Source organism: Pagrus pagrus, assembly GCF_965226575.1.
Source record: "Pagrus pagrus genome assembly, chromosome: 18".
Lineage (NCBI taxonomy): Eukaryota > Metazoa > Chordata > Actinopteri > Spariformes > Sparidae > Pagrus > Pagrus pagrus.
In genome coordinates this window covers 8,513,006-8,538,537 of record NC_140202.1, presented here as the reverse complement: position 1 = coordinate 8,538,537, position 25,532 = coordinate 8,513,006, and the positions used below count along the sequence as shown (strand labels likewise).

At 40.8% G+C, this 25,532-nt stretch overlaps 2 protein-coding genes across 5 annotated transcripts; one reads left to right on the top strand and one right to left on the bottom strand.

Annotated features, from left to right (window-relative positions):
* The first annotated feature begins 6 nt into the window (after positions 1-6).
* Positions 7-5,637, top strand: brms1la (BRMS1 like transcriptional repressor a). The gene is made up of 9 exons (XM_084382121.1): positions 7-133; positions 903-1,061; positions 1,348-1,438; positions 1,586-1,713; positions 1,810-1,889; positions 2,162-2,258; positions 2,400-2,482; positions 2,638-2,709; positions 2,817-5,637. Exons 2-9 carry the CDS (start codon positions 923-925, stop codon positions 2,913-2,915), a joined length of 789 nt encoding a protein of 262 aa, XP_084238247.1. The 5' UTR covers positions 7-133; positions 903-922; the 3' UTR covers positions 2,916-5,637.
* A 1,588-nt stretch (positions 5,638-7,225) lies between these two features.
* mia2 (MIA SH3 domain ER export factor 2) lies at positions 7,226-25,368 on the bottom strand. 4 transcript variants are annotated; one of them, XM_084382115.1, is made up of 28 exons: positions 25,099-25,367; positions 24,796-24,929; positions 24,028-24,114; positions 18,920-23,090; positions 18,540-18,791; positions 18,160-18,266; positions 15,677-15,808; positions 15,506-15,527; positions 15,250-15,338; positions 14,913-14,984; positions 14,101-14,211; positions 13,882-13,953; positions 13,639-13,743; positions 13,204-13,326; positions 12,822-13,010; positions 12,640-12,730; positions 12,353-12,420; positions 12,185-12,255; positions 12,005-12,106; positions 11,811-11,907; positions 11,599-11,666; positions 11,353-11,438; positions 11,141-11,254; positions 10,416-10,565; positions 9,145-9,300; positions 8,913-8,965; positions 8,650-8,821; positions 7,226-8,554 (listed from the first exon to the last, which is right to left on the bottom strand). In XM_084382115.1, the coding sequence occupies exons 1-28, from the start codon at positions 25,217-25,219 to the stop codon at positions 8,325-8,327; spliced, it is 7,245 nt and encodes a 2,414-aa protein (XP_084238241.1). In that variant the 5' UTR covers positions 25,220-25,367; the 3' UTR covers positions 7,226-8,324. The 4 variants fall into 4 exon arrangements, with proteins under 4 accessions (XP_084238241.1, XP_084238240.1, XP_084238243.1 ...); XM_084382114.1 differs by having other exon boundaries at positions 8,650-8,824; positions 25,099-25,366; XM_084382117.1 differs by having other exon boundaries at positions 8,650-8,824; positions 22,778-23,090; positions 25,099-25,332.
* Positions 25,369-25,532: the final 164 nt, after the last annotated feature.

The window sequence follows — 25,532 nt, the reverse complement described above, 5'->3', positions numbered from 1 at the left end:
GGATTTGTTTTTAGCTTAGCTGAGGCACGCGAGTGAATTGTAACCGAGAACAGAAAAATAAGTTTAAGCCTCTTTCTCTGAAAATTGTTTTTTATTACAACATTCTCACGAACGTCCTGCACCTCCCCACCTTGTGAGTTATGATTTAGTTTTTAGCTTCTTTGTTAATGTATTTTTGTAACAAATCGGGCTAATCATTCTTGCTACTGAACTACACTGGCTAGCTAATATGCTAACGTAATGCTAACTTGATGTGTTATCGTTAATGTTTATTTATCTTAAATAATTCAGTGTTATAAGGGCAAAACTAGGTCTCCCTGTTGGTTGAAAGTGTTTTGCATGAGGAACCTTTTAACAACCATTCTCAAGCAATATGATAAAGCCAACAATTATATGGGGGGGTCACTCTTGTTTTCAGGGATGTCCTTTGACGTAACACAGTATTTCACACATTTCAAGAAGAATTTTCCAGTTTGAGCCACCATACGTATATAGATAAATAAAGAGAAACATATCATTGGTAACCCCACATCACAATTTACATTTGGTAAACAACAATGGGGAAATTACACAAACAACTGAATGAAAAAACAATTGTAGACTCAACGAGTCATTTGTAATTATTTGTAATAACTTTGAACTGCCAAATTATTTTAGTCTTTATACTCATATAACAAGAATACATCAATGGGATAATAGTTGTGGCCATATCAAATTTGCCCTTAATGTTCAAACATGACCATTCTGTAAAGTCACCTCTCAACTATTACACACTCATGCTGGTATAAGCAGGCATCACACAGATGGGAAATCATCAGCAACACTAAAATGTAAACCTGTATCTGTTGTAGGTAGAACAGCTTAAATAACCCTTACATTGTCTTTCTGTCCAACACGACCAGTCTGAAGTACACTTGCTGCCATGCCGGTGCACCGTGACCGGGAGAAGAAGGATATCACAGCAGAGGAGATGGAGGTGGAGGATCAGGAGCAAGAGGCATCCAGCTCAGAGGAGGAGGATTCTGACACCTCCTCTGTCTCCGAGGATGGAGACAGCTCTGGTGAGAGAGTCTGAAACACCAGAAAATGAGCCAAACTTTCTTATTCATATGATGTTAATGTTACAAGAAGTCAAAGTTCTGACTGGACATTCATAATGAGTATGAGTCATCCTGAGACACTTTGCTAAGGTTACATGGCTGGCAGAAATATATGTCTGGCGGGTTTTGCTTCCATATCAGCTCTTGAGAAGCTTCCTTGTTCCATCATAAACTCATAATACCTAACATAGAGGTGTGTGTGTGTGTGTGTGTGTGTGTGTGTGTGTGTGTGTTTTTGTTGTTCCAGAAATGGATGAGGAGGACTGTGAGCGGAGGAGGATGGAGTGTCTTGATGAAATGTCCAATCTGGAGAAACAATTCACAGATCTCAAAGACCAGTAAGATGCCACATGCATTTTTGTCAAGTTTATTTTTTACTTTGAATCTTAAAAACATAACATGTTTTTTAATTATCATGATTATTATTAAAAAGGTCATTCATGTGAATTGGCACTGGCCATAGTTACATCTGTGTTTGTGTGTAGGCTGTATCGTGAGCGTCTCAGTCAGGTGAACAGCAAGCTTACGGAGGTGGAGGCCGGCCGGGCAGCAGAGTATCTGGAACCTCTGGCAGTACTGCTGGAGAACATGCAGGTCCGCACCAAGGTGGCAGGTAACTTTAACACGCAGACACACACTCATAAGTGCTTACACACTCCGGCATCCTCATTCACTCACTTCTTGTGTTTTTCCCCTCTACCTTTTTCAGGTATCTACAGAGAGTTGTGTCTGGAGTCTGTGAAGAACAAGTACGAGTGTGAGACCCAGGCAGCATGCCAACACTGGGAGGTCAGACCAACAAAAACATACTTTTATGCATTGATACTTGTGAGACCCTTTACTGACACAGGCCCAAGCCCCTAACCTTAACCATAATTAAATGCCTAACCCCAATCCTTACACTTAGTCAGTCATTAAGCATTCATAATTTGATTTGAATTTTAAGTGATTGCTATTTGATCTATGCAACTGGCTGTGGTGTATTTATTTGGATTCACACTTTGATCTGATTGTTTTCTCTAATATTATGTCTCTGCTTTTGTGTATGTGTGTGTGTGCAGAGTGAGAAGCTGCTGCTGTTTGATACAGTACAGAGTGAACTGGAGGAGAAAATTAGAAGACTTGAGGAAGACAGACACAGCATAGATATTACATCAGGTAGCACACACAGAACACAAGCATTACATTTTTATGTTAAGCACGGGCAACTAGACGCATTTTAATCACAGGAATAAGAACATATGGTATTCATGCACAAAGCATTTGAATCTGTCTGTTTCTCTGTGTCTCTTTTATCAGAGCTGTGGAACGATGAGGTAACAGGAAGGAAGAAGAGGCGAGATGCTTTGAGTCCAGATAAGAAAAGGAGACGACCTTCAGTGGTGTCTGATATCCTTCCTCTGTTAATACCTCTGTTACTCTTCACATTGATGCCACTAAGTACTTCTACTGTTACTAATTTACAAATCCCAAATACTGGTATCTCGATGTTTAGTTTTGCCTTCCTTCCTGCTTCCTGTGGCACTGTCCTTAACTCTACTCACGGCCATATATTGTTTATATGCTGCCTGACTTGGACGTCCTGGAGGATTGGACAGCTATCAGAAAGGTGTGTAAACGTGTCTGTTGATAAGGGCGTGTCTTTGTCCCCTGGTGACATCACTGTGTGTATGCAGACATCTCTTTCTAACCACGTACTTGTGTGTCGCCCTCCAGGCCGTGGCGACACTGGGTCCCCACAGAGGGAAGTCCGACTCTGACAGCTCCGCGTTCCCATTCAGACAAGACAGAAACAGACCTATTCTCAACTGCTGAGGAACACACACACACACACACACACACACACACACACTCATACAGTCACACAGTCAAACAAACGAGAGTCTCAAACACATCCACAATACATATAAACGTATATATGACACACATAGCAGCATTCACTTCTGCATGCATTTCTCTGACTCTTCCTGCAATCCACTACACTCCTCAGCTAACAGAGACACCAGTCAGTAAGCTGCCTCTCATGCCAACAAGCACAGACATTCAGGACTTATAATAGGGGTTGCATTCTTTGAAAGAACAACCAGCACAAGAAGCATCATTTCCACTGACATGTTACTAGTACTTCCAGTCAGAATTGGGCTATTGTGTGTTTTTGTAGTTTGTTTTTTATGCCTGTATGTTGTGATTTCTGTTCACTCAGTGAAAAGGTAAGAGAGGGTTTCCTTATCAACAGACAATTCTAAGCTAATTAAAGAGTTGAATTCCAAAATGAAACACCATAAAAACCATTACAGAAATGTTATACTCGGTGTTCAACCTTATATAGGCTGATGTCTGCTGAAGCCAACACCGATGCAATGTTGGATAACTGGACACATACAATTATTAAATCAGGGTTTTATTGACTAAAGCTTTGAAACTGTTCAGCAGAAAAGACAGAGCCGCAATACAGAACATTTAGGTGACACAAACCAGCATTTATATAGTTTTATTTTGTCATATCTTTTAAAAAGAAGGCCACTTCTCTACAAAATGTCACCTGGTATGAAAGAAAAACATAATTGTTGCAACATGATTTAAAAAGGCCTTAAATCATGTTTACATGACCTCTGACCTCTGTCACATTTTTGATTGAAATCCCTGAAACAAAGTGATCGCTTGTTGACATTTTTAACAGATCCACTTGGGCCTTGTCCTACATCAAAGTTTTAAATCCTGCCAGGATCTAGTATTAGGGTGCCGTTGTCTATACACATTAATGTAGTCTGACAGTGTTCTCCAAACTGAAATGTATGCGAATGTGACCAAATCAAGCGTCGTGTTTGGCTTTTTTTTATTACGGTCTTCCAGCTCAATTTTAAATTTTGTAAAACCTAGTTCACATCCTGAGTTCACTGTTGACTACATTTAGGCAACAGTGTCTTTAATGTTTTACAACTAGCAGGCTCTGTTATCTGACGTCGACACCATTTAACAAGCACACGTCATATGAAGAGTTTGCTCACAGCACTGTTTTCACCAACAGTTCAGCCTTTCCGCACTGAGTGACATGTTCAAAGAGAAGGTTTGATTTCATAGGCTCCACTTCATTGAGTGTCACTGGAAACACCTCGATTTTTAATCTTAAACCTGGAAGGTTGTTGACAAAGCTTCCCATGACAAATGAGGAAATGCTGGTTTATATATGAACCTCACTGATTGTGCCAAGAAATATTTGACATTTTTGTACTTTTTTTTTATGTGAATCAGTGTAAATGTCTTGCATGAGAATAATAATTCCTTTTTGTTAAAGTGTTTTCAATAGTTAGTTGGTGATCATAAGACAGTTTGTATAGTCTTTTGTTGTTTCAGAGAGCATCCAGAACTCCACAGTGCCTACATTTAAAGTTTAGTGCTGTAAAATGTGTCTCGTTCCTTTGTTTGCACATACTGAAACTAATGGAAAAGCAGTTCTCTCGTTTTAGAAGTGCATCTCGCGTTATTAAGAGTTACAGTTTGTTGATGTGATTGTGATTGAGACAAACTCAGTGATAGTAGTAGGCTAATTAAAATGCAAGATAAGGAAAAGATTGTGTGTGCATAGGTGACCAAGACAGGTATAATACTCTCTATGTAAAGCCTAAATTCAGGAAGGTATTGGATTTGTCGTGGACACAGACATTTTAGGCTTTAACTTCCTCATACCACCACCTCTGTTGACAGGCGGTGATAAGAACGTAGCAAAAACAGGGCTAATTTCAGTCGATCCTTTTCTACGCCATATAGTGTTCATGGGATACCTGGGCTTTTGGAATCTGTTATTCCTCACCAAACTCTTAAATAAAATACTATACCTTTGTTAACTTGGGTGATTCTTATGGATCATAAAGTAAATGTACTCCCCTCTTGTCTTGTAACACTACATCATTTCAATTGCAAACCAGTATCAATGATGCAATGAGTCAATGTAACCACATGAACAAATGATCTTGCAGTAAGTGTAAAAGTAACAATATATGAAAAGTTAAAACACCAAGGTATCCCTTTAAAGTTGCTGTCCTACAAATATTACCGTTGTATTGTCTTCTTGCGCATCTACCTCTTCTATCTGTCGCTCACTCTTTAAAGTCAAATCCACATTTGTATGAGCCTGAAAATGCTTCCATCTTTATGACTTCTGACAAAAGCTCATTTTGTTGTTTCTGTGTATTACTGGTTCATATGGCTGTGCAGGTTTGTTAGGAATTTTTGTACAGGTTACTGTGATAATGACTAATTGTACAAACAAGGAAGGAACCAAACCGTGTCCTTCCAATCATACCCCACCTGAATCTTCACAGATACAACCAACTGTTTGTAAAGGATGATGAACAAACTGCCATTTAATATAATTGGTTTATAAACATGTTTTTGAAGATTACGGTGGTGGGGATGTGAAATTCCAATCAATATTTTTCGACAGTTTATGTTAAATAATGTGTCAGGTACATTTGTGTCTTCCTTGTCGATGATGTGGGAGGTTCTTACAATTAAAAGTTGTTTTGTAAGTACTTTGTGGTGTCTCTGTTGTCTGTATGTTCAGCAGTGAAGACACTGACAGCAGGGCTTGGGTGACGATTGATGGGTTACATTACTGTAAACTTACTGGCAGACAAATTGGAGCTCTTTGCAAGTGATGCAACCTTTCAAATAACAAATTAAATATTTAGCAGCTTTCTATAACCGATTTCACAGAGTGCTTTACAACATACAAACAGGAAGTAGTGGATGATGGAGGAACTAATAAAGAGGCCAAACCTGCTGAGATCTGAGAGGACTGAACACCAGAGTGTGCTGAATAGTCTCCAAATAAATTTATCGAACACACTTAAGAGCTTTTTTTCCTTTAGGAGGACATATTGTACAGCATCTACCTAACTAAACACTGACCACAGGGTGCATGGAGAATGCCTTTTCCAGTCTTCCTAGTATGAATCAAATATTTAAGAGGTGACAGGTGTATACACTAATGGGCCAACATCATATTCTACAAATTAATAGTTACTTAATCTTTGCACACACTGTGTAATGTAACTGTTAGGACAACTGTCTTTGAGTTCAGTCTAAGGTAAAAGACAGTTTCAAGCAGGTGGATACTAGTGGATATTAGGGAGTAAATAATTGTTATTGTTACATCAGCTGATATACACAAATCTATTGCAATGATGCCTCAAATGTGGTTATCAAACACTTCTGACAAAGAAATGTAAAGAGGACAGAACATTTCACAGTTGAACAATAAACTTAATTCACAATAATAAAACAGTAAACTTCACTGGGAATTTCTTAATTATATATTATCTAAAGCATCTTTTTCATCATTATAATCTTTTCATATCAGCAAATATTGGCTACATATATGTAATGTGGTATCTGTGATAGACCAATATCAGCTGATAATATCTGCCAGCCAATATATTGGCCGGGCTCTAATAATAATCAAATTATTTAGAATTGACAAATGGCATTATTTGACCTAATTTGGAGAATTCAAAACCATATAAATTAATCCTAAGTGCTGTATCGTAGGTAACTGGACTTGTTTCAGTTTCTTGAAGACTTTTCACCTCTCATCCAAGAGGCTTCTTCAGTTCTAACTCACTGGAGGGGAGTTGCAGGCTTTTAAACTCGGTGTGGGCGTGACCTTACAGAGTCGTTAGGGCCACTCGTGGGCCGTGGGTCCAACAGGCCCTCATGTGGCCACAGAGTTTAAAAGCCTGCAACTCTTCTCCAGTTAATAAGAGCTGAAGAAGCCTCTTGGATGAGAGGTGAAACGTACATGTCTCAATGTACAATTGTGTAGTTGCAGCATATATTTTTTAAGAATTTTCTGTTCACCTTCAAGTAAATGTGTAAATGTAAATGACACATCACAAGATATTAATTGTACTTTACAGTCAATGATACAATAAATTAAAGTCTTTTTTGGAAAAAAAATTCAATCACATATTTAAAACACTGCCAATGCATATCATGTGTACAGTACTTAAAAAAAACACTGATAACTAACCACACATTCCAATGCTTTGGTGCTCCTGTTGGCCCCTGATGAGTTTGCAGCTGCAACTTACACAACAAACACTTATACGTCAGAAATATCGAGATGTTGACAATTTGACAGTCTTTATTCATCTATTAATAATCACTTTTTACAAAATTCACATGGGTGTCATCTTTATGGCTTTGAAGGTAGCCTCTCTTCCAGTCAGTCCATTTTTATTCACCGCACTGTGACTGCCAGAGATGAGTCACAGCTTACCACAACAAAACACAAGCGGCTAATATAAGCCACTTTTTCAAGCCTAGGCCATATCCAAATGATTGAAACGTGATCAGAAAGCGTCTGAAATAAAAATCTTTGTTGATGAAGGCAAAGTCCTTAAAATCCCACAGGGAAGCCAGCTAATGTAGTTATGCACTTAAATCATATTTTAGGAAACTGTCTCATTTGACCTCTGAGGAATATTTAGAGTGTAAGATCAACTCGGTTGATCACAGACAAAAACAAGACCTGATGTGATCTCAGTCGAATCCACATCAACGACAACACAGATGCTAACTGGCTACATTTCTAACATTGTGGTGACGGTGGCCTGTGTGTTGGTATAACTAAATATATCGAATCAGGCCTAAAAAGATGCATTTAGGTTTCTCTTTCTGTGCTTTCACTGTAAAATGTTGAGGGATGCCGTACGTAAAACCCTCCTTGCTCTGCCACATATCACACATATAGCATTTCTACATGCACACATTTCAACCTAAGTGCCTTTAAACCTTTCTGGCATCGTTAAGCAAACAAGCGACTGTTTCTGGTTCACATGGCAACATTACCACACACAGACGCACAGATTAAACTGGCGTGTCCCTGCCTGTGAAATTACACAACAAAGCCTAACCACTGTCACTGTGACTCCACAGCAACAGGACCGACTTCACAGGGAATGTAGCTGAATGATGATGGGGCAGGGCAAGAGATACAGAAAGAAAAAAAAGGCAAGATACAGGGCAGAAGTAAGAGTGAAGATAGCATGTGAATAGAAGGAAGAGGCAACCACGAAGGCTGCAGGTTTCCCCACTCTTCATTAAACACATCCTCCTGGTTAATGAGTAGATGTTAAAGAAAATACAAGGATGTAAAACAGCAAGCTGCCCAATCATCCATCAACCTCAAAAATCTCACAGCTCAAGAAAATCTTGTCAGGCTCAGATGGCGTCTTCGGGCGAGTGTGTGTGCTCCCCGGGCGACTGGCTGTGTGGTGGAGAGGGGAGGGACTGCTGAGGAGGGAGCGGGCCCATGGAAGAAGGTGGGAGGCCAACAGGCAGAGGGGGCCGCATGGGGGGAACGTGGTGAGGATGGGGAGCAGGAGGAAGAGGAGGTCCGCCGGTAGGGAAACGAGGAGGGAACATCATTCCTGGTGGTGGTGGGGCCCACACTGGATGAGGAGGAAAGAGAGCGTTAGGTTACCTCTGATGGCATTTAGAGATAATATGGTGCTAAAAATTTGAAAAGATAGCCGGGACTCCTTACTAGGCATCATGGGAGCCCCAGGTCCCCTGGGTGGGTAGAAATCAGGAGGTGGTGGTCCATAAGGGGATCTACGAGGAAAGGGGCCATCCATGGGGCCCATCAGGGGTCCAGGGGGAGGTGCGCCCCCCATTCTTGGATCACCTTCAGGGGGAGTCCTTCGATCAGGACCAAACTGCTGTCACAGAAACAGAAAGGTAAATGTTACAGAGGCTGGACCACAGATACTCACACACATGCTTCACACACACACATACATCTCTTACCTCTCTGTGGTCCTGTTCACCAGGCCCAAGGCTGTTTTCTCTGTATGAGCCATCTGCATTTAAATCAAATAATGATAAATACAAGAATAAAAGAAAATGAACAATCATCTTGTCTTTCTTATTTCTGATGTGTTATTTACAGTCCAAGATAGCAAGTCATAGAAGATATATAGCAGAAAACACACTGGAGGAATGACGAGCAGCTATAGGCCTACACATCACAGTGACTCACCTGCCATGTCTACAGGGTGAGGGGGTCCAGGGGGGAGACCCCTCAGATGAAGAGGGCCGGGTGGGAGGGAGCCAGGAGGAGGCAAATGGCCCAGAGCCCCTGGAGGAGGTAGAGGTCTCCTGTACATCGGACCTCCTGGTTCTGGGAACATATAGCCTAACAGAAATACACACAGTGACAGATATGTGAAGATTTCTCAATATTAACTTCACAGCTCCTTCGAGAGCTATAAATAAGTCAAATGCAGCTCCATTCTGAGGTGTCAAGTTGAAAATTATGAGGTTTCAGTAAGAGTAACATTGTAAGAGGCACCCTGACTGCCTCTGAGTGTCTGAACTTTGGTGAATTACAGCTTAAAAATAAAACATGTTTTGTTGTTTATACCTTTAACAATAACTTGTATAAACTGTGTTTTCAGGTGGACTATCCTCTCAGGATCATGTGATAAATGATCTGATGCAACTGTAGTTTCCAGTGTCAAAACTCAAAATGCATTATACACAGTACACATGCACTGTGTCAACGTGCATTTAGCATGCTCATGCACACTATATGACTCTGACAGTTGACTTGCACAGGTGCAACTAATGACCTAAATAATGACTGAATTCCATTTAGCCATCCTGGGTCTCGGACTGGTACTGTGCATGCTGGCTTGCGGTCATGGCAACAGAGCCATAATTAACGACCTAAGCTACACCTGTGCAGTAATGGCTATAGATCAACATTTTGGCTTTCGTAGCTTGAGTTCCCAAACAGTGTGTACCCGCAATATCACAACGCCTTCAGAACATGCAGGAAATAATGAACCTGAACAAAACCAAGGTGCACATGATGCCACACAGGCTGAATATTTACACATATATATATAATGTCATAATGAACATGGTGAATGGATCATATTATTCAGCAGTGCCACATGCAGATACCTCCCCATGAGAATGAGGACATAAATAAATGTTCCTTGCTGCACATTTTGGTATGCAAGAGCAGGAATCAGCAATGTTGTCAGCACTGCAGAATAGTTTTTTTTTAGGTTCTCGAGTCGACAAGAATTTTTACAATTCTTAAAGCATAAAAAATTTGAGCAGTTGTTTAAACTGTATCATAAGCAAAGGGTTAATGCTGGTGAGATCCTCTTGAAGAAGTTTGAACTCTTAAGCACTTACCTGGTTAATTATGGCATTTCCATAATACAGGTTGACCTTAACTGATTCACTGTTTGTCTTTCTCTTTGTCTCTCTTGCACCTACGCACACACACACACGCACCTGGAGGTCCTAGGTGCCCAGGGGGTCCTGTTGGGGGTCCCCTGCGATCTCTCTCCCATGTCGGAGAGATTGAGCCACTGTCTGAATGAGGACCTCCACTCCGCTCCATCTCCCCTTGGCCACCTGGGGGCTCCACTGGACCACGAGGCACTACGGAGGAAAGCACCAATGGAAAGAGATAGTAGAATGGAAAGAGGGAGGAAAGGAGAGTGATTGAAGACAGGAGAGGATGAGAGAGAAGGGAATAAAAAGGAAAGGGAACAGGCAGAACCAATCGGCCAAGGACAAAATATCAGACAACTGTGTGATTGCAAGAGAGAGACAAAGAGAAAGTGTTTCTCGTGGACTTTCCAGTGCACCAACAGCATGCTGGCATATAGATCATGCTACTACACATGTCTAAGCATCTGCAGTTGATCATGCTACATTCAGCTGGTCATCCCCAACATGCTGCAAGTGTTTATTGTGTTGACTTTGTGACTCAGCAAATGTACAGGATATGTAAAATAAGATGAAAGTTTTGTGATTAGAATTAACATAACTAAGGCCTGTAAATAATAACAGAGAACAACGCTGTATTTAAAATAACTCAACACATTACTGCAGCGCAAGATATAAGGAGAATATCTTCAAATTATATGAATGAAAATTAGGAAAACTTTATTTATGCTTGAAGTGGTTGTGTCTTTCAGTGTGTGTGTGTGTGTGTGTGTGTGTGTGTATACCTCTAGGAGACAGTCTAGCAGGAGGTCCATCCATTAATGTCGGAGGAGACAGAAAGGGTCTAGTTTCAGATGCAGGTCGACCCAGAGGAGATGGACCGTATGGCGACCTTTCAGCTGGAGGTGACAGAAAGTTTTTTGAGGCTAGGGTCTACTATCCACAGGATGTAACATAAGTTCATTTATGTGTGTTTGGCTTATATGTGTATGCTAACCTCTGAAAGGCAGTGGCCGAGCCAGGTTGTCCAAGGTGAAGGGATCTTTGTCGAGGGTGTCTAGTTTAAACTGTGTGTCTGTCAGCCTGCAAACAAACACACCTAAAGTCAACATATGACCTGGACCTGACTTCAAAATGTATACTGTGTATAAATATGCAACAAGTAAATATAAAAACAGATGTAAACATCTCAAACATTTCTATTGAATTCAGACTACAGTGTATTTTTGAATTACACGCTTACTTCTGTCTGAGGAGGGCGTTCTCTCTCCTGATGTCTGATAGCTCTCTATCTGCTGCTCGGGCTGCCAGCTGGAAAATTAAGCAGAGCTCAGTCACATAACATGATATATTTATACAGATATAGTCATTACCATGGTGATCAAACCATCACATCACATGTATTTGGTGGTTGAAAAATGTTTTCAAAGGGGGTTGAGGTGGTGTTTTACTAACCCAGTTGTTGTGAGCCTTCTTCTCATGTGCTGATATTTGAGTCTGGTAAGACTGTTTGGATTTCTCCAGCTCTTCCTCCATCTCCTCTGCTCGTTGTCTGAAGAAAAAAAGTGATGGACAGGCGAGACTCGAGCTGTTTCTGTGCATTGGGAAGCTCACAAATGTGTTTGATAATATTTTGAGGAAGTAGCTACCTGTAGTTGTTGAGTTCTTCCATGGCCAATGCAATGTTTTTGTCTGCTTTATTTAACTTCTCTTCTTTCTGCAGGCGCTCCTTCTCCTCTACTGTCAGCAGCCTGAAAACACATACGTCCATCTGTCAAGGTTGCATTTGCACTTGCAACCTTTTTGTACAGAAAAATGCGTGTCCATACCTGTGTAACTTGAGCTCATTCTCCTGGTACATTTCAGTCATAATGTAAAGTTTCTGTTGTAATCTCTGGACCTGAACACATGAATAAGAGAAATGAATCCAAATGCAAATGAAAGTGGAACAACAATATGATAAAATATCCCACTGATACACAGTGGAGGCCAGCTACCTGATCTGAATAGTGCTCAGCGTTGGACTGCAGAGATAATTTCTCATTCTCCAGCTCCTTAATGCCCACTAGAGGGAAAAACAAAGACGGACACAAATGCAACAAACATTACTTCAGTGATGTGAGTCTCTACACTGATAGAGCCGATTTCTAACCTGTCAGAACTCAGTTGTTTATCTTTCACTAGTGTTAATTATGAGCTTAGACTTTGCTGACTTGTTGATTCTGTATCACACATCTTAATGACAACCTTGGTAACGAAAGACATCTGTGTACAGTTGACTCACCGAGCAAGTCTTCTTTAGCTTTGACTTCATCATTCAGTTTGGCAAAAGCTCTGTCCTTGTCTTCATCGACTGACTTTAGGTCTGCATTCAGCTGCACACAAATACAAACATATCAGGATTCAATTTTTTCATTTTTAAACATATTGTTCCAGTTTAAACGTTAGTCTGAAACAATCATATACCTTAGCAGCATAAATAAGTTTCTGGACTTTCTGAAGGTGGCCTTGTGTGTCCTCTCTGTCTCCTTTTCCATTCTCCGCTCCTTTCCCCGCTGTCCCATTAGATGTCTCCTTTTCTCCTCCTTCTTCACCTTCCTCTTCCTCCAGGTCTGAATCCCACGCTTTCATACTCAGCAGTCGATCTGTCAAGGACTGGAAGGATATAAATATTTGGTATCAATCTCATTTCAAACAACACAAAAATGAATCTGAATCCTGTGCATGCAGTTTTCTTCTGTAGTTGCTCTCCAGATGTTTCTATCATTTGAATCCCAGTTTTTTTAGGAAACTTCAAATTTGAGGTTAACAAAAATGTAACTAGCAACAAAACACTATAACATAATACCATTATACGCTCATCTTTGTTGGCCACATCCTGCAGCATCCCGCTGTGGGCGGCTTCACACCTGCTCATCTCCGCCTCCAACTCACTCACTCTTTCTGCCCATCCCTCCACCTGCTGCCTTAACTGCAGAGAGAAAGACGCAGAAAGAGAAATGAAATAATGGTTGAACAAAGAAGGGGAATACAGAGGGAAAGGGAGCGACAAAGATACAAAATATGCCAAGAATAGATCTTTTTTTTTTATAATTCTAAGTACATAGGTTGCAAAGAGTTCACAAAGAAAACCTTGAATTTAGTACATCATGTGACTGATTGAAACACACTGGCTAAGCTGTACCTGAAAACTTGTATTTCAAGCATGCAAAATCAAAAGCACCTCACTTCCTGCCATGCACAGTAATTGTGTAAAGGTGTCTGTGTGTGTAAATCATCCTACCTGAACATTGCTTTCCTGTAGCAGTGCATTCTCCTCTCCAGCCGTTTCCAGATTCCTCTGTAGTCTGTCACTGTTCATATTGTACACTTTGAGAGTAGTGTGTGCCTAGAAACAAACGAGCGGTGATAATATCCCATGAAACACAGAGAGACACAGCAGAGGAGTAAAATATGAGGAAGCAAAGAAGACAGGAAAGGAATGTGAATGTACAAAGACAAGCTGTTTGGCAATGGAGGACTGCACCTGCTCATCCTGTGACTGGAGGTCTTTGGTTTCTTCTTCTAATGTTTTCATGTTCTCTTCAAGCACCGCTATCTGGAAGGATAACCAAACAATAATCCACTCTAATAATATCATACTACTGCAATTTCCATTCCTATCCAAATGTTATTAATTGTAGATGTTACAATTAACTAGGCTTTGACAGTTTGGTATTGTTGAGAGTAAAGTGTGTGCTCCTACCCTTCTTTCTTGCTCTATCCTATGATCTTTCTGCTGGTCCAGTTGATCCTTCAGTTGACTGAGATCCCTCTCCAGCTCCCTTTTAGCGTGTCCCAACTGTCTGGCTTTGCCCTGCAGGAGCAAGAAAACAAGATGTGTTCAGCAAACTCACAGAAGAGTGAGAGTGTGAGTGAACATGAGGAGTCAGATCAATGCCAAAATGTGATAAAATCATTACTCCAAATTTGGCGAAGCATTTCAGATTTTGAAATGGTGACCTTAAAGCAGCCATAATGAATATTTTTTAAATAACAGTATATCAAATGACAGCGTGACGTTGTGGGATAGGTCGCTCATAGTGATGAACTTACAGATAAATATTGTTTGAATCTGCAGCTCCACTTAGCTTTGTGGAGCTTCAGCTCATCGTTTAACTGTTCAGCTACTACTTGACTGTTTTGGTTCAGCATCACCACTCTCATAGTGTTTCAGTGGCAGCAGGCAACTGTTTTCAGCAAGAAATCCCTAAAAAGCCACTGTACACTTCCTACTCAGCACCAAACAGCCATCAGACACAGCTAGCCAAGTTGGTAATTAGCATACTGGAGCATTCAGCAGCTAAAGAGCCAGATACTTCCTGAGCTAAACACAACTCCATATGAATGATAATGTTGCTGGATGTGTAAGTAAGCAACAGTTTGAAGTTGCATTTCTTGAACAGTAACTGACTTTTTGCCAAACACTGTGCAGAAGTCTGTGGTTTTGGTTTCCAAGTAGTAAGACATTTCTTAATTTCCCTGTAATTTCCCCCCCTTTTGTTGTCTCTGCCTTACCTCCAGATGTTCTGTCTTTTGAGTTTGGGCCAAGACACCACTGTCCCTCAGTGAGTTCTCCAGGTCATCATACTGCAAATGACACATAATGAATAAATAAATCTGAATAAAAGTGGACAAGATTCATGTTATCCATGACAAAATTGCATGTCCACAGGATTTAAATGAAACTAATTGTCAGCAATTTGCACTTTGTAATGTGAGAGTTTCTGCTTTTTAATAACAAGACTCAGAAGTTTTTCATGCCAATTGAAAACATATGAATTTGGTCTCAGTTGTGTGTCAGACAAGCTCTGCCTGTAGTCGGCAGTCAGTCTGCATTGGTATCAGTACCAACCTCTTGTTGACATTTGCTGAGAGTCTCAAGAACTTTACACTTTTCATCCAGCAGCTCCGCAACCTGCTCAGCCATCCACCGCTCTTTACCTGAAAACAGGGTATACAAAGCTTATAAACAATTTATTTATCGGTTGTTTCTCAATTATTTCTGCTTAATATGGTAATATACAGTGTGTAGTGATGAGATGTATTAAGTTTGTTACTCTCAAGCCATAAAAATGTATCATGTTAAGAAGTAGGTAGTGAGAACTTACTTCGATACAATCTGCTTTTGACCTGTAAAGACACAAGAATAAAACAATCATGAATAAGTAGTCATTTACAGGATTAATCAATTGGCAAATCATTTGAACCAGCAGTACACTTACAAATTACCATATTGCAATCATATAATATCTATGTGATGTTGATGTGTATATACTCACAGAGCTATAACATCTACAGGTGAACAACAGCATTGTCATCAGCCCCACCAGACTGGTGATGATGACTGGCTCCCATGGCACCCCATACAGGTCAGGTCCGGGTCTGATATCATCAGGCAGCGACGACACAACCTGAAAGACGAGGAGAGAGCTGATTATTATAGGAGCTGGTCCTAATGAACGTATTTGAAGCCCACATCCTGTTTGGTCCTTGTTAGTCTCGGGAAACATTATTTGGTTTACTCCATTTACCTAAGTGGATTATACACAAAGGAATACATATTGTTGACATGAGGATCAGCTCCTTAGTGCTGCATCACTGGCCTACACACTGGCCCTAGTCAATGCACTAGAGACCCACTAACAGCTGTTGCTTCAGTAGGTAGGATTATCCTTGTTATATTTCTAAAAGGAACCAAACAACTTTCTAATCTTATCTTTGGTAAAAATATGACAAAGCTAATATAACTGATCACGAAATGTAAATATCCTTGACTGACTCAGCCTTCAGAGCTTACTACACAGCTGTTAAAGAAACGAAAGGATAGGATGGAGAGAAGTAGAAGTACATTATCTGCTACAGTAAGAATTCGACTTGCCATATTTTAGCTGAAAGATTAGAAAGAGTACATTGGTGAAGTACAACAACACCCGATCAGCTACAAGGTTACTATCAATTAGCTAGCTAGCTAACTACTACCAGCTAACTCAGAGAAGAATCACAAACACATCTCAAAAAGCAACTTAAAATCTCAATGTAGTCTTTGACAGTTGGTTTACAACGCTGGTAGCACACACGTAGTCAAGCATGAGCTGTACAAAATAAAAAAAATGTACGCAACAATAATACTGAGCTGTTTTCTACTGCTTGACAGTCTGTTACGTTGTGTCAACTGTGAAGGCTAGCTGGAAAATGCTAACGAAACCTGCCACATAACGTACATCCTTCACTTTCTCCACTGCGATACTGTAGTAAGCCTCTGCCGTCGCCTGAAAGTTGACCGCTGTGCTGGCCAACTGGTCGCTCGTCGTATGTTCCGCCATCTCCGAGTTATTTCATTTGGGTATTTTAGTGGTATCTTACATTTGAACTGACATTAGAAACTGAAGCCATCAGCCGGACTAGCGGCGATTTCACATCCTATTCACAACACCGACGCTGAAGAGTCGACCACATCATGTTGCACGTCGTGGGAGGGGAGGGGATGTTGGATTTTATTTACAAAGTGTTTGTAAAGATATCACTAGATTGTCATGGCTTAGAAGGTTAATAATAAGTAAGCTTAATATATATGAGGAAATTAATAAATAAATACACATTGATTTGAAAGCCCATAAGGTCATGTAGATATAATAACACCCCCGGCCGCAAAAATGGTTCAGTCGCAGCGTCACCAATTGTAAAATGCCACACTGGCACATCGGAGCGATTTCAAAGTGACACCAAAAGGAACAGGTGTCACCAAACTAAAATACGTATTCTCAATGTCGTCTTACCGATTAACTAATACAACTACTTCAAACCTAACATGGAAGTATATTAAAAACCATTATTCTGTGCACTGTACGACCATGTGTCACTTGTGCTGAGTTCGCTGGCTAATAACAAACTGCTGCTGTAAGTAGGACACAGGTGAAGACGTGACTCATTCTTGTTTCTAAAAAAGGTACTCACCAAACTCTCCTCATTTTCGTCCATTTGAAACTAGAGAATCACAATCCCTCTCATGATATTTTAAACAGTTTGCCTTTAGAGCAGGAGGATTGCCAGCTGGCTCACTGTAGGCTATATGTAATGGACCCAGCAGCACTGAGGAATGCGAGTAATGATGCCTGCACCAAGCTCCTCTGACAGCCGAGACGTAGGTAAAGCTAAATGCCAGAGGGGAGAGTCACATCAACATGCCACAAGTTCAGTGTCTTAAAGAACCAGACTCCACTGTATGCGCACAACAGCTGTGTCAGAGCTTTGGTCAGTTTGCACTCAAAGGGAACCAAAGATATCCTGTACAAAAGCAGTCACATGTACCTGTGATTCTTTAAGTTACCTGAGAAAACATGTTGACCCTTAGTCATTATCTACTCAAACTGTAAGGGGGAAAAGAAACAGTGAATCTACATCTAATTTCATAAACTAGTTGAGTTTTTTTTTTTTACATTGACCCTTCTCACCAATGAAAAAAATATTGTTTATATTGTTTAAAAGTAGTATATAACTGGATTTAAATGGCTATTTTATACATTTACTGTACTATATGTACAATGATGAAACATCCCTCTCAAACACACAGTGGTTATCTCTTGGGTTGTATTTAATGCTGTTTGGAACAAACCTGAACGATGATGCTGATTGAAGCACAAAACAAAATGTGTTGTGGTTGGATGTCACATGACACACAAACAACACTTATGGCTTAGATCATTCAGTGATCATTTACCCTATTTTTGGCTGGCATGGATTTAAATGTGCTGATAACTCTTACCTGTACAGTCATCCATACGGTGAGCTCCCTTACTGCGTGAACATGAGTGGTTGAGTCTTCAGCGATCTTATGAACAAAGTCCAGAATTTGGTTCATCACCCCTGGACCTAGAGCATAATTATTAACATAATAATTCAACATTTAAGCGTTACCTTCTTTGTCACAATGTTACTGGCAATACATTATTATTAGAAGTCAATCCAAAGATTTCCTATTTGTTCTGGTAATGCCATAATGTCCCAGCTTGTGAGTTTGTGCGTCACAGGATTGAAGATGCAGCAGGTCGAGTAGCACTCCTCATTTCTCATGTGTTATTGCTCAATATCTTTTAATCATCTTTTTAATCCCTCTTGATCTAGGGTTACCTGAGTCATCCATACCTTCTAGTGGCTGCGGTGTTCCTGGTTGAACATGAGGTCGGGACTCAGGGGACACTCTCTCTTTTTCACCTCTGTTTTCCTTCTCTCCTCTTTTCATATCCTCAGTGACCCACTCCTTTCCTGTGCCTCCATTCAGGTGTCCGACTTTCTCTTTATCCATCCCCATCTGTTCATCTCTTGGAGTGGTGTTATCCAGACCTACAGACGACCCGGGCATCTTGTTTGACCCTCCTCTGATGGTCTCATCTGTATCTAACAGGGAAACACATGCGTTTTGATTGAGATCATTGAAGTCAAATGCATGCTAAATTAAATATTAAATTAACTTAAAGTGTCACTAATATCAGCCATGATCTTTGAGGCCATGTAGACAAAAATACCTTGATGGTTTGTTTTACTGACATCTAATTTTCCTTTGTTGAAAGTCTCTCTCACTCTTCCCAACAGCATCTCTAGCTTCTGCAGTGCGATGAGAGTTCTCGTCTTTTCTTTATCCTCTTGCGGTGCATCTGCGAGCCTCATGCTCGGAGCCACCAGCGTCTCCCTGTGATAATGCAGAAGTCTTTCTATATCCAAAACTATTGATTCATCACCGTCAGGGTCATCAGTCATGGTGTCTGTTCTTCCTAACATGTAATCCAAAAACTGCAGCTTGTGTCGCCCGAAGAGCTTCATCAAAACAGTCGTCTCGTCCGCGCTCATGTGTGTGAGGAGGTTCTTGTAATTTTTGGAGAGGGTTTTTGTTTGGAGGGGGCTTTCTGTGGTTGGAGACGGAGAACTCGGGTGAGAATCGGTCTGTGTCGTTGGCGGAAATGATGTCTGGATAACTGGAGGAGGGGTAGGCTGCTGCTGCTGTTGTGACAGGGTGATCGTCGAGTTTGTGTGCAAATCTTCAACGTAAACCTGAGTTGGATCAGTGGTTGAATCCATTTCTTGTTCAGGAGTCAGAGAGGTATGTGCCCCGGATGTCTCAACTGAATCCAAACTTGGTTCGGATTCTGTGGATTCAGTGGAAGGTGTTTGTCCGAAAAAGCTAAAGGCGTTCTTGAAAAGGCCAAGTGCTCCTCCACTTTTAGCCTCTGCTGTGCCTTTACTGTGATCAGACAGAAGTGAAGAGCCAGTTGGATGTTGAGCATCCTCATTCACTCTCACATCATCATGCTTTACGTTTATGTCCCTCTCTTCCTTGTCAGTGTCCTTCTCTGTGTCTATCTTATGATCAGAGTGTAAATGGTCATTTTTTTTCTCAGTGGAAATCATGTTGTTGCTACTTTCATTGTCCTCTGGTTTAGTTTCATCTCCCTGGTGGAGCACTTTGTCATTAGAGAAGTTTGTGTTTTTGGCCTCACTGGAATACAGTTGATCATCCTCTTTGTTCTCAGCTGTCTTGCCAAGTAAATTGTGTTTAGAAAGGCTGATTTGGCCACTCTCACCTGAAGGTAGCAGATCAATGTCTGTGTAATCAATTTTCCCATTGAGATCAGAGATACTGTTAGCATTGTTGCTTTTGATGTCTTCATTCTCAGTGATATCTGAATCACTGTTTTTCTCCTCACCCTGCTCTTTTCCCCCCTCATCAGCTTCAGCACCATCATTTCTTTCTTCTTCCTCATCCTGTATTCTATCCTCGTGTTTCTCCATACCCTCAGATGGTACCGCCTGACTCACTCCTGTCCTGTCTGCTAATATTTGATCATTGTCATTCATTGGATTTTGCTTCCCTGTCACTATTTCTGCCTCCTCTACTGAGGTCATTATATCCTCAAAATTGTTTTCATCTCCATCCCTCACAGGTCCATCTTCGCTTGCATGAGGACAAAGCTCATTTTCACATTTCAGGCTCCCCTCTTCTCCCGTGTCCCTCCTCTCATCCTCCCCGTCTGCCCTGTCAGTGTTTTCCATCTCTACCTTAAAATGAGATGACTCTATTTGTTTTTCTTCCTCTTTCGTCTCTTTTTCCTTTTCTTCTTCCACCACCTTTAACTCTTCTCTTCTCTCCTCTTCTTTTAGCTCTTTCAAATTCTGGTTTTCCTCCATCAACTCCTCTGTCTGCTGCAACTTTTCCTCTTCCTTTAACTCCTCCACTTCCTCCTGCTTCCTCTCCTCCTTTATCTCTTCCATCTCATCCTCTTTCTTTAACTCCTCTTCTTCCCCCTGCTTTTCCTCTCCCCTAACCTCTCCCACCTTATTCTGATGGTCCTCTTCTTTTACCTCTCCCTGCTTTTCCTCCTTTAAATCTTCTATCTCCTTCTGTTTCCCCTTTTCCCTGATCTCCTTTATTTCCTGCTTCTTCTCCCCTTCCTTTAGATCCTCTTCCTCATCCTGCTTTTCCTCCCCCTCTTCATCAGTCTCTGTTTCAGAGCCTGTGCCTGACTTTAAACCACTTTCATGCAAAACATATTCCTCAAGCCCTGTTGTCTCAGTTTGAACTGTCAGGAGGTTGTCTTCGCTAGCTTTCTCAGGTTCCTTTAGCATGTGTGCATCACCTTCACTTTGTTGCATATCTAGGGACACAGAGTTCTGATCTGAGTCATCTTCCATCTCTGTTGTGCTCTCACTAGCAGAAAATGTTCTTCTGTCCTCCTCTGAGGCATTTTCAGACACAATTTCGGTACTTTTACTACTGGATGATCCAAACCCCTGAGAGCTGTCCTCAACAGGGTGCCCCTGTTCCTCCTGTCCTAACTCACCCTGATGTGTCTCTGCATCTGTGTGGTTACCAGTTATAGTCGGTGAATCTGAAAGATATTTATTGGCTTCTTCACTGTGAGCAGTTAAAGTGTCTTCCTCAGTGGAGACTGGTTCATTTCTCTCCTCTGCACCCCCACTGACCTGACTTTGTTCTGCTGATCCATCAGCATGAATTGGGGAAATTTCTCTCTCAAGTACATCTGTCTCTGCATCACTCCCTTCACCTTCATGATCATCACTTCTAGGACCAGTTTTAGCAGAGTTATCGGTGGATTCTTCTGCGTTGTCAATCTGACTTGGGATATCAGACCTTTCCTCAACCGTGTCCTCTGTTTTGTCCTCCTCACCCACAGATCGCCCTGTGGAGTCTACATTTGAATCCACAGACCTGGTGCTGTTGGGCCCTAAGTTGATGTCAGATTGTGTCAAAAAATCCTGATCAGTGTCACCCTCGTCTTTTCCTGGCTCTCTGTTGTTATCATCCTCATTTTCTATTGATTTAGGCATCTGATGATCTCTACCCTCCATTTCTGCTGATCTTTCCCCATCGAGTATGTTTTCCTCTTTCTCAATATCATCTGAAACATCATCTTCCTCCTCCTCCTCACTGTCGAGCATTGAAGACATTCCACCTACAGCCTGGGCCTTTTCTTCTAACAAATCGATGTCTTTTTGATTGACCTGGGATGCTGCATCTTCAGATGAGACACTGTCCTTGCTACTGTCTGCATCATCTCCATCATTATTATTAGTGTCAGACACTATTTCTATCTCTGATGGGACATTTTGCTCTTTTGGAGTGTCTTCCACTTCTGATGCATTGCTAGTTTGTGTCCTTTCTTCCTCTGGCAGTGAAGGTTGTGATTGACTGGTATCCAGTGGTATCTCTTCTGTTTCCTTCAAACCACTTCCTGTTCCCTCATCAGCTTCACTCTTGTCTTTCCTGAAGCCTAAAATGTCCCCGATACCCACATCGAACCAAGAACCAGACCCTGGCTGTTCCTCCTCCTTTTGGACTGTCTCCTCTGCCTCTCCTTCAGTTGCTCCCTCATGCCCTGACTCCTGATTGGTCAGTCCAAAGCCCAAAGTGTTTGACAGTCCGTTTCCCAGCCAATCCAATGTCCCCATCTCTTCCTTCTCCTCTTCATGTAACTGGCTACCTTCTAGGTCCAGAGACATCCTCCTGCTCCTGAATGTCTCTGCTGGTTCTTGTTCCTCGACAGCTTCTCTTTCTCCATTTTGTTTTTTTTCTGTGGAGAGATCTTTTTTATTCTCTCCTCCCAGACCAAGCCACCCAGTCATGGTTGAAGTAAATGATTCAGCACTTTCTTTGTCTTCTTCTGTATTTTTCACAGTATCATCAGGTTTTCCATCTCCTCCCAACCCTAGCCATCCTGTCACAGAAGACGTGAAAGAAGCTTCGGCCTGTGTTTCTGTTCTGTCATCTTTTGTCTCTCCTTCAGCCGAATTACCAGGTTCTTCCTCTGTAGTCAGACCTAACAATCCTGTCACTGAAGAACTGAGCCAGGGAGAGGAAGCAGACCCACCTTGTTCGCCAGGAGCCGCAGGAGCCTCCTGTGCTTCCTTTTGAGTCCCAGGAGCAGCATCCTCTGCATTTTCGCTTTCGTTCTCTTCTGTTGATGTTCCGTCAGTTTCCTGTGCTGAAACTGGAGGTTCTGTAGAGACATCTTCGGATGTTGAAGGACTTTCAGCACTTGTGTCTTCAGTGTATGTGGTGGTCTGGGTGGTTTCTGACTCCTGGTTTTGGACTTTGTCATCATAATCATCATCATCATCACTGTCCAAATGACTGGAGTCAATCATATAACCAAACTCATCCATACAGAAGAAATCAGATTCCTGCATGAAGAGAGCAAAGGAGGGCACTTTAGTAATAAGCAGTGTTGGAAACAACTTTCTAACAGAATACAATATGAATAAATCTCATGCCAACAAAAAAATAACACTGTATTGCAAAAAGTGCCACAGGGTCATAGGTCATACATAAACCAAAAAAATTTGTGGATTAACAATAATACTACTACTACTACTACTACTACTACTACTACTACTAATAATAATAATAATAATAATAATGATAATAATAATGATAGTAATAAAATACCCCACTATTCATGGGAAAGTACACGTCAACTTTGGTTTTGTATACAGTGTCAATCAGTCAGACACCTGAGTTCCAGAAAAGAGTCCAGGTGGGGGTATTGCATCAAGCAGGATTACTCAGTTAGCCAGATAACTTCTAAAATAGACTTAGAATAGTTGTTAACAAATAGCAATAATCAAAACTAATGACTAATTGACACCTAATATATTCAGGGTTTCTTTTATTGCGCAAATATATTCGTAGTTTTGGAGAAGAAATTCAAACTCAGACTTTTAATGTTTACAATATTATTGAGGAATAATACAAACTCAGAAATATTTATTTTTTCCACAACTGAATAAACAAGCTGTTCTCAGACGAAAATAATGTTCCCAAAACGCTGTTTGAAGCTAGAGGGTGGCAGGGTCCGCCAAATGAAACAGTATGAAATTGTGTTGTCCTTTAAGGTCAGTTTGTTTATCCATCCAGGTCATGGTAATTCTTAATTCAGTCATGAAAACAAAGAGAGTTTGTTTATTTACTTTGTTGTTTGCCTTGTTTGGCATTAAATAAAAAAAATCAGTCAATTAATTTATTTATTTATATATTTATTAAGATTCCCTGCGATAGTAATAATGAAAGAGTATGTCCGGTTCAAAGCTTCTCATCTGAAGTACTAAAATCAATGTTTACCTGTGTTTCCACTACTTTCTCCACAGCTGCATGAACCTGCTCCTCTTTCACTGCATCCTTTGGGAAATAACCAAACTGTCTGTCAATCTGAAAGATAGAAGAAACAATCACACTTCTGTACATCAGCACAGTGGGAGAGTTAAAGTAGGGCAAACAAGAGACAAAGATGATGGAGCACATCTTTTTAATTTCTTTTAAGATTGTGCTCTTCACTTTATAGCCATTTTTACTGTTAGCTATGATTACAGTATAGCTAAGTGGTGCAAATGGAAAATTCATGAGGTTGTTAACAGCTGTAGCTCCATCAGAAAACAGGCTTTAATTGTGAGCCTGATTTCTCCCATAGCACACAACGACACTATAAGAGCTCTTATACTCATTTCTGTTTCTATTTTATACCACATATCTGCTGCATCTGCTGTATATTAGAGCTTATGCAAATATAAGACAAGACACTCCACAATAAAGAAGAGGTTCATTTACATTGATTCAGTTTTTGCTTTAGCGAAAAAGTCACTCAAATCACTTTAAGCAGTTGTTCCTATCATTCTGTCTATTATAGTACATAATTAAATCATTTATTGAATGGCCTGGAGTGCCTCCACAGACAAGTAACATAAATCAATCAGTGCTGAGAATCTAAACTGTATTATAATCAAGACTAATCTCTTCAACCTAGAATGTCAGAGACTGAATTGGATGAGATATTTGCTGAAAGAGAGAAAGAGAGTGAGAAAGACAAGGAAATAGATGAGATATGAGACGTACAGTTCCTGCCCACAGGTCTTCCCTCTTTCCGGTCAGTTTGTGGTAAACAAAGATGTTGTCTCCTTTTCTGAAGCTCAGGAAACGGCAATCTTTACCTTGGTGGTCCCTGATGGCTTGCACTCTGCTCATTGGGCCTACACACACACACACACACACACAATGGCAAAGTCACACAGCCACAAAGAAGTTATTAAAACAGAAAATTGATGTACAAATGATAAAAAAGCATAAAATCATAAAGACAGCTTTGAAAATACATTTCATTCTATGTGAATAAACTAAGAGTGTATCACAAGGACTTACTTTCACACTCAGAATCTCCACAGATCTTGTAGTCTGACAACAATCCCAGACTGATGTGAGGCAAAATCACAAAAAGTATGCCTGTACTCCACAGGATGTTGTAAGACCGTGAAACAGCCATTCTCGTTGTTTAACAGGAGTGTATCAAGAGAAAATGTCCATCACGGAGAAATAACTTTGGCCAGTTGTGCTGGCGAGTGGACATTGCCTCTAAGCTGCTGCTGTCATGAAGTCTCAATGGTGAATGAGAGAGTGGAGATAAGATATAGGCCTAAGGCTAGCAAGAGGATAATCATTAACATCCATGAGCTGCTTGCAATAGGCCTACAGGCCTTTATCTGCTCACTGGTCAAAGGTTTTTATTTTATTTTTTTAAATTAGACAGAAAAGTTTAGTGTGAAATAAACAAACAAATGTGGCGACAGATAAATATT

Coding starts and splice junctions, on each gene's coding strand:
- mia2 (XM_084382114.1), bottom strand. CDS start 25,219: ATGGCTGTTTCACGGTCTTACAACATCCTGTGGAGTACAGGCATACTT. Junction 15,528..15,676: donor CCTGTAGATGTTATAGCTCT/GTGAGTATATAC, acceptor GTGTCTTTACAG/GTCAAAAGCAGATTGTATCG. Junction 12,107..12,184: donor AATGAGCTCAAGTTACACAG/GTATGGACACGC, acceptor ATGTGTTTTCAG/GCTGCTGACAGTAGAGGAGA.
- brms1la (XM_084382121.1), top strand. CDS start 923: ATGCCGGTGCACCGTGACCGGGAGAAGAAGGATATCACAGCAGAGGAG. Junction 1,890..2,161: donor CAGCATGCCAACACTGGGAG/GTCAGACCAACA, acceptor GTGTGTGTGCAG/AGTGAGAAGCTGCTGCTGTT. Junction 2,710..2,816: donor ATTGGACAGCTATCAGAAAG/GTGTGTAAACGT, acceptor GTCGCCCTCCAG/GCCGTGGCGACACTGGGTCC.